Source organism: Gordionus sp. m RMFG-2023, chromosome 2 (assembly GCF_954871325.1).
Source record: "Gordionus sp. m RMFG-2023 chromosome 2, tfGorSpeb1-WG-v2, whole genome shotgun sequence".
NCBI lineage: Eukaryota > Metazoa > Nematomorpha > Gordioida > Chordodea > Parachordodidae > Gordionus > Gordionus sp. m RMFG-2023.
This window is the reverse complement of record NC_088776.1, coordinates 16,019,669-16,034,382: the sequence shown is the minus strand read 5'-3', so window position 1 is coordinate 16,034,382 and position 14,714 is coordinate 16,019,669. Positions and strand designations below refer to the sequence as shown.

The 14,714-nt window shown below is 25.4% G+C and overlaps 1 protein-coding gene across 2 annotated transcripts; it reads right to left on the bottom strand.

Annotated features, from left to right (window-relative positions):
• Positions 1–12,621: 12,621 nt before the first annotated feature.
• LOC135924687 (translation initiation factor eIF2 assembly protein-like) lies at positions 12,622–14,225 on the bottom strand. Of its 2 annotated transcripts, none has more exons than XM_065459784.1 (7): positions 14,089–14,225; positions 13,974–14,052; positions 13,675–13,930; positions 13,548–13,634; positions 13,388–13,507; positions 13,175–13,344; positions 12,622–13,131 (listed from the first exon to the last, which is right to left on the bottom strand). In XM_065459784.1, the coding sequence occupies exons 1-7, from the start codon at positions 14,145–14,147 to the stop codon at positions 12,988–12,990; spliced, it is 915 nt and encodes a 304-aa protein (XP_065315856.1). In that variant the 5' UTR covers positions 14,148–14,225; the 3' UTR covers positions 12,622–12,987. The 2 variants fall into 2 exon arrangements, with proteins under 2 accessions (XP_065315856.1, XP_065315857.1); XM_065459785.1 differs by having other exon boundaries at positions 13,974–14,041; positions 14,089–14,173.
• Between the last annotated feature and the right edge of the window lie 489 nt (positions 14,226–14,714).

Sequence of the window (14,714 nt, the reverse complement as noted above, 5' to 3'; positions counted from 1 at the left end):
ACAATATCTACGGAATTCCTCAGATATGAATTGCGGTCCATTGTTTGACACAATGTGTGTGGGTATCCCAAACCTAGTAAACAATTTTTTTAATCGTTATCAGAGCATCAGCAGAGGTATTCTGCATTAGATCAACTTCTAACCATTTGGAATAGGAATCGACACGAATTAGCCAATATAGCGAATATACTGGTACAGCAAAATCAATATGGATTCGCTCCCAAGATTCCTTACCAACAGTCCAAGAATTGTGAATACTAGGTATATTTTTCTGACATCCAGAGCATATTTTGATAAAATTTTCTATATCAACATCACATCTGGGCCACCAACATTACAATCTAAAAATTATTTCTTTATATTTTCCTCAGGATGTCCCCGATAAATGATTCCTAATACTGCATTTCTTAATACTAATTGATGTAACAACACAACCCCTAATCCTGAATCAGATGCGTCACATTCCAAAATTATAGGCAACTGCGTACCTCATTAAAGAAATTTTATTCATCTTTCGTCCACCGCCAAGGTACTTTTACGCTCGTTAATCTATGTAATAGCGCCGCTTTACAATGTAGATTACGAATAACGTTCATGATAATTCACGAGTTCTAGAAAAGATCTAAGTTGTTGTATATTCTTAGGTTTTGGTGCATTTCGGATAGCCTTTACCTTTTCTGGATTAGGATGTATATAGAATTTATCAATAATCACCCCTAAAAATGAAACCGATTTTTGTAAAAATCTCACTTTTGTCAATTTCACCTTAAGAGTTGTCTGTAATCTGTTTAACACGATTCGGAAATTTTGTTTTGTGATCCTCATCGTTTCGACCAGAAATAATTACGTCATCTAAGTAAACACCAGTCATTTGGTAATCTTTTAGCAACTCATCCATATATCTCTGGAATATAGTAGGTGCACTTGCCAATCCAAAAGGCAATCGTCGGTAACGGAAATAGCCCTTATGAGTTACTATCGTTAGTAATTCCTAAGATTCCGATTCTGCTTCCATCGGTAATTACGCATCTTTCAGATTTATCACGGTAAAGTTATCATCACTATGAATTTTCTCTAACAATTCGTCTAAGCTAGGAATAACATGATGGCCATACAATAAACATAGATTGAGCGTAACTTTGAAATTAGCTCAAATTCGAATATCGCCATTACTCTTGCCTACATTTACGGTTGGCGTTGACAACTGTACCCTAGTTATAGTCGAATCAATCTTTTCGATAATTCCTGCAGCCTCTAATCGTTCTAATTCCATTTCAATTGCTTTGCGAAGTGGAAATGGTACCCATCTTCAAATATTTTAAGAAGCCTCTTGGTTTCATTCATTGCCTCCACAATGTTGATATTTTCCCTTTGAAGATACTTAAATTTACAGTTTTAAAAAAAATATAATTCATACATAAAATTGATATAATAAAGGGGGTTTGGTCACAATTCTTGTGCAATATTAGATGTATAATTATCATTCCATCTGCTTATCATTTTCAAAGTTTCAACTATGCCTTCAAATGCATTAAGAAAGTCAGTAATTGAATCTTGTCTTTGAAGTAATTTTGTAGGCGAATATTTTTTTAATTTTTGAACTTTGGATCCATCTATATCTTTTAAAACATCGTACAACACCTTTGATCGCTTCCCAAAACTTAAAAATTATTATTTTGGATACGATTTCTATGAAATAAAGATTATATAAATTATGTGACTAATTATTTACATAAACTATTATCAATCTCGCGAATTCCACAAGCTTTGGAGATAACAAAATTTAGACAATGTTCTCCATAATGTACATAGAGAGCTTTTGGGCACTTATTTTTTATATAGGCCTGAACCCTATTAATTTTACTAGACATTGCTGGAGCACCATCATATCCTTGGCCCCGGATTTTAGTTATATCAATATTATTGTTTTTTAAAAAAGATAGGATTTGTTAGGTTGTATTTTCTCCTGTACCATTATCAAGTGGAATAAATTGCAAAAAAAATTCACTGATTTTTATGGTGTCCGAGTTTAATATTCGGATAACCAACGACATCTATTGTTGATTTGAAATATCGGTTGTTTCATCTGCAAGTACAGAGAAAAAGGCAAATTTATTAACAATTTTAACTAGTTTTTTTGCAGTTAGTTTTGCTCGATTTTGTTGAATCTTTTATATATTATGAATAGAATCACTTGAATAATATTAATTCTTTGATTTAATACAAACTGCAAAATGACCAATTTTTTTACATTTATTACATGCCCATTTGTAGCTGGACATCTCACTTCTCGGTCATGAATATACCCACATTTATAACATTTAAGTTTAATATAATCTTTATCATTATTATATTTGTATTTATTTATTATTATCTTAATCAAATGTATTATTATACTTGACTTTATTATAGCCTTTATCAAACGTAGTCGTTTTAATTGAATGTTTATAATTATTATTATTATCTTTCTTCTGTTATTATCTTTCTTCTGTTATTATCATTTATCCTATTGAAAACAGGCCAGTGGCGTAGCCAGGATTGATCAAAGGGAGGTGGGGGGTTAAACAGCATTTTAAAAATTTGCCAATTTTGTGCTTTATTGGTGTTTAACCACTATAGTAACCTGCATAAATGAAAAAAATATTAGTAACAAAATTTTGGTCAAATTTATGATGAATACGCGACTGATAGCCTTATTCTGAAAATTTTATCAATCTTTAGTCAATTGTAAATTAATTCAATCCATTCGGTGTAGAAAGAAGAATAAAATCGCCCCACAAACCTTCCATTTTTTTATGATCACTCAATATATCTTATTCTATGTTAAAAAATAATTATTTTAATTAAATTTTTGCATATAACAAAATTTTGTATAGAATTTCATTATAGATTTTATTTATTATTAATACAATAAAATAAATTTCAAAATGTATAAATTTTATACAGATTATATTAAAAATTTATTCTAAATAACTATATTTAAAAAAAATAGAATTACAATAAAATATGAGTAATTCTTGTGCGTTATTTAAAAAAATCTAATTTAACAATTATAATATAATTAATTCAAATGAGTATATTAATAAAACATAAATAATTCTTATTAGAGATCCGCAAAAGTAGGAAAATAGGGATCGGGCTGGGTAGGGTTTAATATTTTTTTAAAAAATTCGGGCCGGGTTGAATCGGGCCTTGGAAATTTTTTTAAATAATATATCAATTTTATGTTAAATTTTTTATGTAAAATAAAAATATTTGATTTTATTTATAAAAACGATACGCCATATAACATATATCTTTTATTTTGAGTAATTATAAAAATTAATTTCTATATTTAAAATTTGGGCCGGGCCGGAAAATCTTTTTTTAAATAATTTCGGCAGGGCTGGGCTTGAAAAATTAGACCCGATGCAGATCACTAATTCTTAGTGCAAATGCAATATTTTTATTAAAAATAGTATAATATATAAATATAATGACTAAAAATTCATTATAATTACGTTTTGAATATAAAAATTTTATGACTAAGATCATATTATAATAATATAGCAATTTTTTAATTTGAATTTATAAATAGAGGTCTACTTTTCTCTGAGATTTGACTAATTCATCTAGAATCAAATTTTATCTAGAATAATCTCCTTATAAATATTTAATATTGCGAATCCATTTAAACGGCTTTCACCGGTGCTATTTCTTAAATAGGATTTTAACCTTTTCAATTAATCGGTAAGGTGGCTAAAATAATAAGCAATATTTTGATATTAGGCATGGAATCTAAAGTGCAATTACATATGGAAAGGGCCTGCAGAACATATTTTGCTCTCGAAGAGTATCTATACTTTCAAAATTTTTATATCAAAATTTGACATCACAAAGTAACTTATCATACGATCCTGATAATTACATCAGAATAAAACTGAAATTTTTTTAATATCCTCTCGCGTATCAAATGTATTCAGACTCAACCGGCAAAAGAAAATAAAATCTTTTCTAATTGAAATAAAAATGTATCAATAAGGGTAGTAAAAATATTTATTTTATAAAAATCCTCAATCGTAAATGCATCAATATTTAAGCGATTGGACTATCTAGAAACTACTCTAGGTTTATAATTTTTAATCCCAAACATATTAGCGATCACCTTTACTTTCTCATTATATTTACAAATTAAATGATTTTTCTTTTATTTAAAAATGATAAAAAATTAATTAAAATTTTTAAAACTATCTAATTAGTTTAACATTATAAATTTTATTATTAAATTTATAAATATCTACTATGCGAGAAAAAATTTAGAATATATTTTTATTGTTATTTAATATTTTACATATAATTTTTAATATATATTTTTAAACCATTTTATCATTTAAAATTAAAAATTCCTATTTGTTTTTTTAAATATATTTCATTTTCATATAGTATATAATTTTATTTATAAATTGAAACCATTTTTAAATAAAATTATTTGCAATAAGAAAAAAAAATGTTTTTTTCGGAGGTTATGGGAGGGGTTTCAACCCCCCCCCCTTCTCTACGCCATGCTGCAACATGCATATTTTTATTTGCCATTTCTTTATGTGCTCGCGAAGCTAATGCCAGATCAAGAATAAATTGGAAAGTCAATACATTATTATCTATCAACGGGATATAGAGCCCTAAGATCTCTTTCCAATCCTGGCATTTCCATGCCAACCACAAACTGTATCATTAAGATAATGACAACGTTTGCCAATTGTTCTAATTTTATCTGCAATGGTTTCAGTTGTTCACCGTAGTCTAACGCAATCAAATCTAGAAGCAAAAATTGTTAACTTCGATTTAAATAAATTAAAACATATTGATTTAATTTCCTTAAAAGATAAAGTTTCAATCGAATCAGGATAACAAGAACGGTCCATCAACTCAATATATTTAATGCCAAAATATGTTAAAATTATATCATTATATTGACATTCAGATGGGCTTACGTTTTTTAACCGAAAACTGGCTTCCCATTGAGAAAAATGTGGAAAATAGAAGATTCGCCATTTATCAAATTTAATCTTAGATAATTCCGCCAATTTTCTTTCATCCGCCAAATTTTCTGAATCTCCATTTTAGGAATTACTTTCTCCATTTAACGGATTATTTTTACCATTCGTCGCCATTTTAATAAAACGACTACGACTGATTATTAGTTATTTTGATATATATCTTTTTTATTAATTTCTAAATTATCACATCATATTTATAAATTTATTTAATTCGAAGCAAGACTTATTTTAACCTATTTACCTCGAAAAAACTTTAAAAATAACGATTATGACAATTATCTCCATTCTTTTTTTTTTATAAAATATATAATAAATAACATTTAATTCAATTTTTTACATTAATTTTTCATATAATTTCGTAATCTCTTTTGTATATTTTATCAAGCTACTTAGGCTATTATACTCTTGCATCTTGTACAGCAACTGAGAGTTTTCCTATAACTGCCTTGGTCATCTCTAAAGTTTATGATCATGAAATTGAGAAATTATAGATATCCTTGATTTCATTCTGGATATCTGTAGTAGCAATAAGAATAACGACTATGCTGAAACAATAACATTGATGTCTTATTCGATCCTTAAATATAAATAAATAATCTTATATAAATGAAAATTTTTAATGGGATAAATTACAAATTTTATAAAAGAATCCTTTAGATATTATTTTCCATAATTTAAAATTTTTCCCTCATCTTCATTGATGTCAAATTGATTCTTTTAGCCTTTTTATTACATATTCAAACTGCTTAAACGTTTTAATTGGCAAAATTAGCCAATGAGTCTGGAGAACAATTTATAAATTTGTGGTGTTCTTCTTTGCAGTTATTTTATTATTGGTATGTTATGTTACTGCACAAAATGTTTTATTTAATATAACTTATATTCTCTTTGGGCTTTCTAATAACTAATTCACTTTCATATTCTATAATTATATCTTCAACAATATTATTATGCATACTTTTCTCAGTAAATAAAATCAAATGGAATAATGATATATATTAAAAACTCAGATTAAATTATTCATAAATTTTAAAGCCATTAGATTGAATTAAATAATATAAAAAAGTTAAAAGTATCTCTTTTTCAATGTAAAGTTGATTAAGATACATATATTATTTATCTTCGTATAAAATCTGTTTGAAGCTTTTAAAAAACTTGATACAAATATCCGCGATACTCCCTACCCTGACGGATTGTATAAAATTTATCTAAATTTAGAATCTGAAAAATAAAGCTAACAAAATTCTATTAGCTTTCAAGAATGAAAGAAAAAAAATTATAATTTTACTTGAGCCTATCATTGGTAGAGGCTAAAAAATCTGCACTTTAAGCTAAAGGCCTGCTAAATAACACCCGCTTAGCATTAGGGAATAGGGCAATTAATTTCTGCTTTCTTTGAAGTTAAGATACAATTTTAAGAAAATCCACAAGATAATTTTTTCTGCTAGAAAATAGATCCGTACTGTTTTAACCAGCTTAAAGTCGAATATGACTAAAAATAGAGCAATAAACCACCTATAGTCCCTCACAATATAAAATTTCATATCATTAGTTAACAGCAAGGTTGGACAGTAATTAATTACACCATTAATTCCATAATAGCATTGTAATTAGTAACTAATCAATTCCGCTTTAAAACAGAAGTTGGTAATTATAATTATTTACATTTGAAGGCATAATTAGCAGTTATAATTTATAATTCTTTTTCTCATTTAATTAATTTAATGAAAAAAGCTTAATAATTGCAATATTTCATTCATAATTTTGGCGAAAACATAAGCGATTTTGAATCTTTAGCTTTTGCCTTGGACTCTGACGATATTTGCTCTTTAAATATCAGGCACCCGGAGTGAACCTCTAAGCCATTATAAATATCTGAATCGTAACCGAACCGATATAATTATTTTTTGAAGGGGGAACAAGAACCTTTATAAAAAAAGTTAAACCTTTTCAGGCAAAATAAAATAAATAATTTTTCATTCTTTAACATTCTTTTCCTTGTAGTGTGTTACATTTTTTACCATATCTGCGTCGTTATTTTTAATTATTAAATGATCAAAATATTTGTTTAATATCCATAAGAAGTATGTATTAATTTTTCACTATGACTTAAATTGATCCACAATTTTTTAACTGCTTCATATAATATTAGAGCATTCCTATTTCCTATATTTTAGTATGCAAAATATCTAAATAACCAAATTTTTATTTAGTTGCATTTAATTAAAAAATTTGAATATCCAGAATTTTATAAACTTGCTCTTATGGTACTTGCGTTTCCTGCAATAAAATTTCTGTTAAAAGGGCTATTTTGGGGCTAAAATTGGTGATATCATCACAACAAACAAATTAGAATATATATTACCTATATATTCAAATAATATATTTAGAAATAAGTTATGATTTTTATATTATTCATAAATACTTAAACGATGGTGTTGCTTCAATAAAAATAATTTAGAAAAAATTTCTAAGTAATGAACCTTTACAATTAGCTGAACCGAACAGAAACTATAAATTTTTCTTAAAAGCCATAACCGTTTTAATTTTTTACATGCTCAATCGTAGCCAAACTTAACCATTATAAATAAAGGTTCAGGTCTCTGTCAAATACAATCTTACTTTCAATAGATTAATAAATCTAAATTGTTATTCAATCCAAATTTTTTTTAAAATAACTAATAAAACTACAAACACTGCTTGTGAACTCTGCGATTATAGCCATTTTCTTATGGCAGTGAATAAATTCACAAATTTAGATATTTATGTGAAGATATGTAGTTGAAAGATTTTATAGGCAATCAGCTTTCTCCATTGGGAAAATTTAACTTATTCAAAAAGTAGCAGAAAATTAATATTCTTTTGAGCTCCATATACTCTCTAGTTAATAGAATTTTCCAGAAGATATTATCTGGAATATTTTTTATGATAAAGATGTTAGATAATAATAATAATAACTATAAGTTATGATATAAAATTTAACATGCTATTGGATAATCTTATGTCAAATCTAACGTTTTGGCATACTTCTTCAAATTTAAAATTTTAAACTTAAATATATGGAGATATTAGGAGTCAAGGTGATAATATTGCCTATTCTTATCATTATCATTTTACAATATCTAAAATCAAAATTTTTTAAAATAATGGATGTTAAAAATTCCATTTTATAATAATATCATTGTACATCTTAATTACATTTAATTTTAAAAATTAGCATGGAAAAGACCCAACTTCAGTATCAACTTTAAATAAATGAAAATGTTTTTCCCCGTCTTTAGGCGTTCTTCATAATATGATGATTTCATGTTTAAACGTATTAAACATAATTTATCATTGTATAAGTTCAAATATAGTATAAAATTAAATAGATATACTATTCGTGTTTACATTATCGGATCAGATCGATATCTTCAAAAGATCTAATTCTACCTAATATTTTATTGTTTTTAGTAATATGGTATCAGAGTTGGGCAGTACCGCGAATACTTGTATCTAAGATACAAGATCCTTTTGCATCTTGTACTCAGTATCTTATAGACATTTTTTATAAGATACTAGTATCTGTATCTAAGTTCCTTTATTTTGAAACAGATTCTTTTTAATATTCATGTTTAAAACATTTACATATCACACATAACTTTATTTTCTTCGTGAAATCTTATTATTTTCTTTATTTTTCCTGCTATATTTTAAATATATTGATAACCAAAATTAGTTGGAAATTTTACAGGTCACAAAGATTGATAGATTAAAAATAACAACACCAAAACTAAATAAGAAAAGGATATATTTTATATGTAATATTTTTTAATTTGTAGAATGTTTAACATTAAAGTGAAGATGAAATTATGGGTAGGTTCTCCTGAATCAAATCTGAATCTTAGATGGAAAATTTTATAAAGTAATTCATGTGAAAAAGAACAAGGTACAAGTTGATTGTCAAAATTGCACAAGTAAGAAAGTTATTAAAGGTTGAACAAACTCCTCTACAAACTTTGTTAAACATATTATAGTGATATGCATCGGGCCTAATTTTTCAAGCCTGGCCCGGGCCCGAAATTTTTTTAAAAAGATTTCACGGCCCAAACTCGAAATTTTTTTAAGAAAATTTACCGGCCGGACCCGAATTTATTTAAATATAGAAATTAATTTTTATAATTACTCAAAATAAATTTCAATAAATAAAATCAAAAATTTTTATTTTACATAAAAAATTCAATATAAAAATTGATAAATTTAGATATATTTAAAAAAAATTCCAAGGTCTGACCCGACCAGGCTCGAATTTTTTTAAAAATATTAGGCCCTGCCCAAACCCGATGTATATTATACATTTTTATTTTATAATTATTAATATTACCCATACTTAAGTCCCTCTTAGATAATTGTTATTAAAAAATTTTATAGAAGATGAATTAAAATCATTTTGGATATATATTTTTTAGGGGTGTATCGATACCACTTTTTAGAGGCCGATCAGATATTCTCGATATTAAATTGATATCAGCCGATTACCGATCCGATATCATATCTAATTTTGTATTCTGTAAGATGCCAATGGTTTTAATTTTTAATATACTTTTTATAACATCTATAATTTAACTATACCATAACTTATGTCATTTAAATATATTATAATGATCAGTTATAGTTTATATTCAATTGCAATTCTAAAAGTATATAAAATATTTTTACTGTTAAATCAATTTTATATAATAAGTAATAACATTAATTTATATAATAATAAGTAATAAACAATTATATTTTGAAATTTGAAATAATATTTAACATTAATATATTGAAGATTTTTTTTTAGAAATACCAATATTTCCAATTTATCAACCAGCTTCACTAAAAACAGATTATGAAGAGAATATCGCACACTTTTATAAACAGAATGCGCAAAAAAAATAACAATATGGCAGAATGTTTATTAATTATTATTATTAAAAAAATATACTTAAAAATGGATTTCGATTTTATTTATTGATTTTAGATATAACTTTTTTTTAAATTTTATAACTTATTTTTATTAAAGAAGCCATTTTATATTGGATCAAATTTTATAATATTGCCCTATAACCGATATTTTAAAATGGGTGAAATCGGCCAGATCCGATCTGATAAAAAATATTGGCCCATCCTTAATATATTTTATATATAATTATTTTAGCAAGTTCTTATCAAAGGAAATATTTAAGCTACAATTGATATATAACATTAGATAATTTTAAAGGCTCGTAATAAAATATTTATAATAAGGTAGAATTTAACTTTATTAGTTACTTTTACTTATTTATGATATAAGTAAAAAAAAATATTTTTCCGGTCATGGGTTACTTTATTTGAATACTTACTGATACAGTATTTATTTACAAAATTTAATCAATTTAAAATGCATTAAAGAAAATTGTTATGTATTTAATAATTATAATATAATGTTGTACATTATTTTCATATTTTTCATATATAATTAATGATTTTGCAAGAAATATATAAAAAAAAATTTGAAAGGAGATTTAAATGATATTTATCAAACAAGTAATAATAAATACTTATTAAAGATAATGAATAAAATAAAACTAGTATATTTTTTTAGAGATGCCATTTAGCCATTTACTCCGAATATAAGCTATATTTAAAACAACACAGAAAAAAACCTGCAAATTCTAATAAATCATTTGATTTAATTTTATTTTCTTATTTGCAAATTTTCAACTCCAATTAAATATACTACTCTCCCTTCCCTGTTTAAGCTATTTATAGGCAAAATTAAAATCCCTGGTTATTATAATTAATTCATTAATAAATATTTTAATTATTGTAAATATTCATTCTTATATGTGTATGCTATGTTCTTAACAAATAAATAATAAAAACTGTATTTTATAAACTATTCTAATTTAATTGGTAATGATAATTTAAAAGTATCTTGTATTTATGATACTCTAATTTAGTAAAAGATACAAGTATCTTTTTGATATTTTGAAAAAGATACTAGTATCTGTATCTAAGATTCATTTTTTTATAAAGAATCTGTATCTAGATTCTTTTTCTGGAGGACCTGTCCAACTCTGTATGGTATGTATATTTTTAATTAATATATTTTATTTTATGCATGATTTCATAATTAAACTTAAAAGGAACCAAAATTCAATTTATTTGCAATGTTTAAAAAATAAAATTAATTTAAAATAAAGTAGCTAAAAAATTTAATTTTTTTTGTTATATCTGCAACAAGTAAATGTTTAGTTTTTTAAATGGCTAACTCACAGTGGCGTAGCTAGTAATTTTCCTTAGGGGGGGGTCCATACATATAAAAGCTGGGGGGCTTCGTGCCCCAGACCCCGTTTAACGGGCCTTCGGCCCTTATGTCCGGCCTTCGGCCGGGTTTATCTTACAAATCATAACCATATCTTCGATAATATAATAAATATATTTTTTAAATGCATCAATAATATGTTACTAAAATTTAGTAGATTACTCTCAATGACTTTATAATAATACTATCCAGAATAATTTCAATAGTAATATAATATCCTTCCACAAACATCAAAACCAGAAAAATATAATTAATATAAAATCACTTTTAAGTCTTTTGAACGTATAATCTCAAAAAAAAATTTGCTCTGGGAGGGGTCCAAACCCGAAAACCACCCCCGTAGCTACGCCACTGCTAACTCATAATTTAACCAACATTTAGCAGAAAGTTGATTATTGTCAAAATTTCGAAGCTTACATATAAATATTTAGCTAAATCTTGATAGCGTTTTTTAATCAATTGTATCTAGTTTTAACAAAACTACGTTCAGCCATAAACATTTCCCATAATTATAATGAGATGATTAACTTTTTGAGAATAAAAAAAAATAAAATTCACTTAATAATTCTTAAAAGTTTTTTTTGAATAAAAAATATTAATTTATAGCATTTATTCAAATATAATGGTAAATAAAATCAATTATAATATTGGTAATCGGATCAATTTTATTTTAAACTAATATGAAACCGTTGATAAAATCCCAATGCTATATATATTATATAAAACATAGTTCTTAAGGGAGACCAGGGTAAAGCGATTGATGGGGTAACAATGTGCTTAACTATGATAAAATGTATTTTTATATCGAATTTCTTACCTCATATTTTGAAAAACTTTCCAGGATTGACATATTTTGCCAAAAAACCATTTTTTACCCAAAAATTATAACCGATTCTTATGCCTCCATTTTATCTTATCTTTTATTTTTTAATAATAGTTCAATCATCCTCGAGTTTATTTTGCTTTTCACAAATATTTAAAGTCTAATTTAAAATTTGGTGTGTGTATATATTCCTTAAAGTTATAGCTATTAAATTAAATTTATCGAAGTTTAAAGCTTAACCAAAAGTCATGCAATAAGGATTTGTATGATATAACACCTTGTGGTAATGGTTAAGAGTAAAAAAGATAAAATGTTCCTTATGATTAAAGCTGTAAAAGGTAATATTTAAATATTAATGCCTACCCCATATTAAAAAAATATTTTTGGACAAAAGGGAACATTAAAAAATAGTTTGTGTGCTATTTGGGAAAAAGGCGTAGGTTAATCCATTCCTGGATACTGATCCTTTAACAACTCTAGTCTTTTTATTTTGACTTATATTAATTTAAGGGTAAATTCTCTCTTTATTTCAATAGTTGCTGATATAATATGTTATCAAAAGTTTATAGCAAATAATAAATTTTTTTATATGGTAAAATTAATAAAGGTAAAAAAATATAATTTGCGAAAGGGTGGCTTAAATATTTTCTTAATATTGACAATCTCCTTATAATCTTAAACCTAAGAAAGTGTCCTAAAATTGTGACCAAAATATGTGATCCCCATTAATATTAGTACATAAGCATTGCAATAAAAATTTATTTACAATAAATAAATTATTACTTTAATTACTAATGATAAGCTTAGAAATTTAATTTTGTTATAGTTTCTTTTATATTTTGTATATTTATTAGCTGATCAAATTGTAAAAGTTCATCAGGTAACATGTTAAAGGTGTTAGAATTTAATTGAATATTGTCCATGTCTTGTATAAATCTAAATGCAATCTAAATAAATATAATTATTTATAAATGGAAAATGAGTGTTTACTTCATTTTTTTCATCTGACTTATAAAAATATGAAGCCTTGATTGAGCTAATATTGGAGCAATTAAAATCATCTAGGTTGAATAGTAGGTATGATTGTTGATCAGGTATATGTGGATTGATATCTATCAATATAATTTTATCTGAGCAAGGCCTATATATATCAAAGCTATCTATTAAAATTTATTTAAAAAATAATGTTAAATTTATTTTCACAATGTTTTTCAGGAAAGCTATTTAAATAATTATTAAAAAATAGCAAAGTTTCTTCACATATTTTAAGGCATTCATCCTGAATATAATCATATTTATGGGTAACATCCCTCTGTGATATGGCTAAAATTTATTTATACATCTTAAAGTGAGAATATTATACCAAATAATTTTTTTTCAATAACATAGCATCTAAATTCATATGCAGGGTTGATATTTATCCACTTTTTAATAACCAATTCATTTTTATCTAAATTTTTATTTAAAAATACATATATAAAATAATATACCATTATCAGAATTCAGCAATATTTTATTAGATGCTTTTAGCAATATATATATTTCTTGACAAGATGTGCAAAGTAAGCTATAATTTATATTTATCCATTTAGCATCTATAGGGGCCTTTTGATTAAACTTAGGAAACACATTACCTCCAAATTTAACAATTAAATTAAGCAATTTTTTCTCAAATTTTAGAGGTATTATATTTTGCTTTATTTCCTCATCACTATCAGATAATATTTCAAAATCAGACATCTTTTTCTAAATATTATAAAATTTTTGAAATAATAATTTTATCATATACCTCTTCTTCTTCTGAAGGTAAAATAAATTTAGCATTTAATATAAAATTGGATAATTCCTCAGGAACTACTATGCATGAACTAAAATAAATTATATTTAGCAAACAAATATTTTACCCTGGGATTGTTATATCTTTAAACTTCTCATACCAGCTAGAGAAATTAAAATTATTCATGAATTCTTGTTTTAAATTCACATTTCAAGAAAAATTAAAAATGACAGTTGATTGAATTTTTTTTTTTTAATATAAAATATACTATAATTTGAATATCTTTAAATATTAGATTACTATAACATAATTTAAAAAATATATAATTAGTAAACAATTACGAAAAAAAAAATTCATAATAACAAAAGGACAATATTGAGGCATAGATCATAAAATAATGTAAAATACAAAATAAACAAATAAAAGCTAAAGCAGCAAAAATTATTCAAAACCTCCTTCATCTAATCATCAGGAAAGATCGAATTAATAAAACAAACATAATTAGCCTTAAGAATGGCTATTGCGATCCTCTGCCTTAAGTAAAAACCTTCGCGAGGTTCCCCAGAATTTTTTTTGATTAGGCGACCAACGTCTTTAAAAAAGTTTTTAGCCAAATCACCACATGTAGTTAAGGTGGAGAAAATGATGGGTATAAATATGTAATTTGAGGAATCAGCGCTCTATTTGCTGATCTTAAAATTTTGAGCTCTGTTCAGAGCGTCCTTGTTAAAATTAGAGGGGGAGTTAATGTCC

What these genes read in the sequence shown, in the direction of transcription:
- LOC135924687 (XM_065459784.1), bottom strand. Translation starts at nt 14,147, where the DNA reads ATGAATAATTTTAATTTCTCTAGCTGGTATGAGAAGTTTAAAGATATA. An exon ending in TATTGAAAAAAAATTATTTG is followed by an intron (nt 13,508 to 13,547) that starts GTATAATATTCT and finishes AATAAATTTTAG; the next exon opens with CCATATCACAGAGGGATGTT. An exon ending in AGTCAGATGAAAAAAATGAA is followed by an intron (nt 13,132 to 13,174) that starts GTAAACACTCAT and finishes ATATTTATTTAG; the next exon opens with ATTGCATTTAGATTTATACA.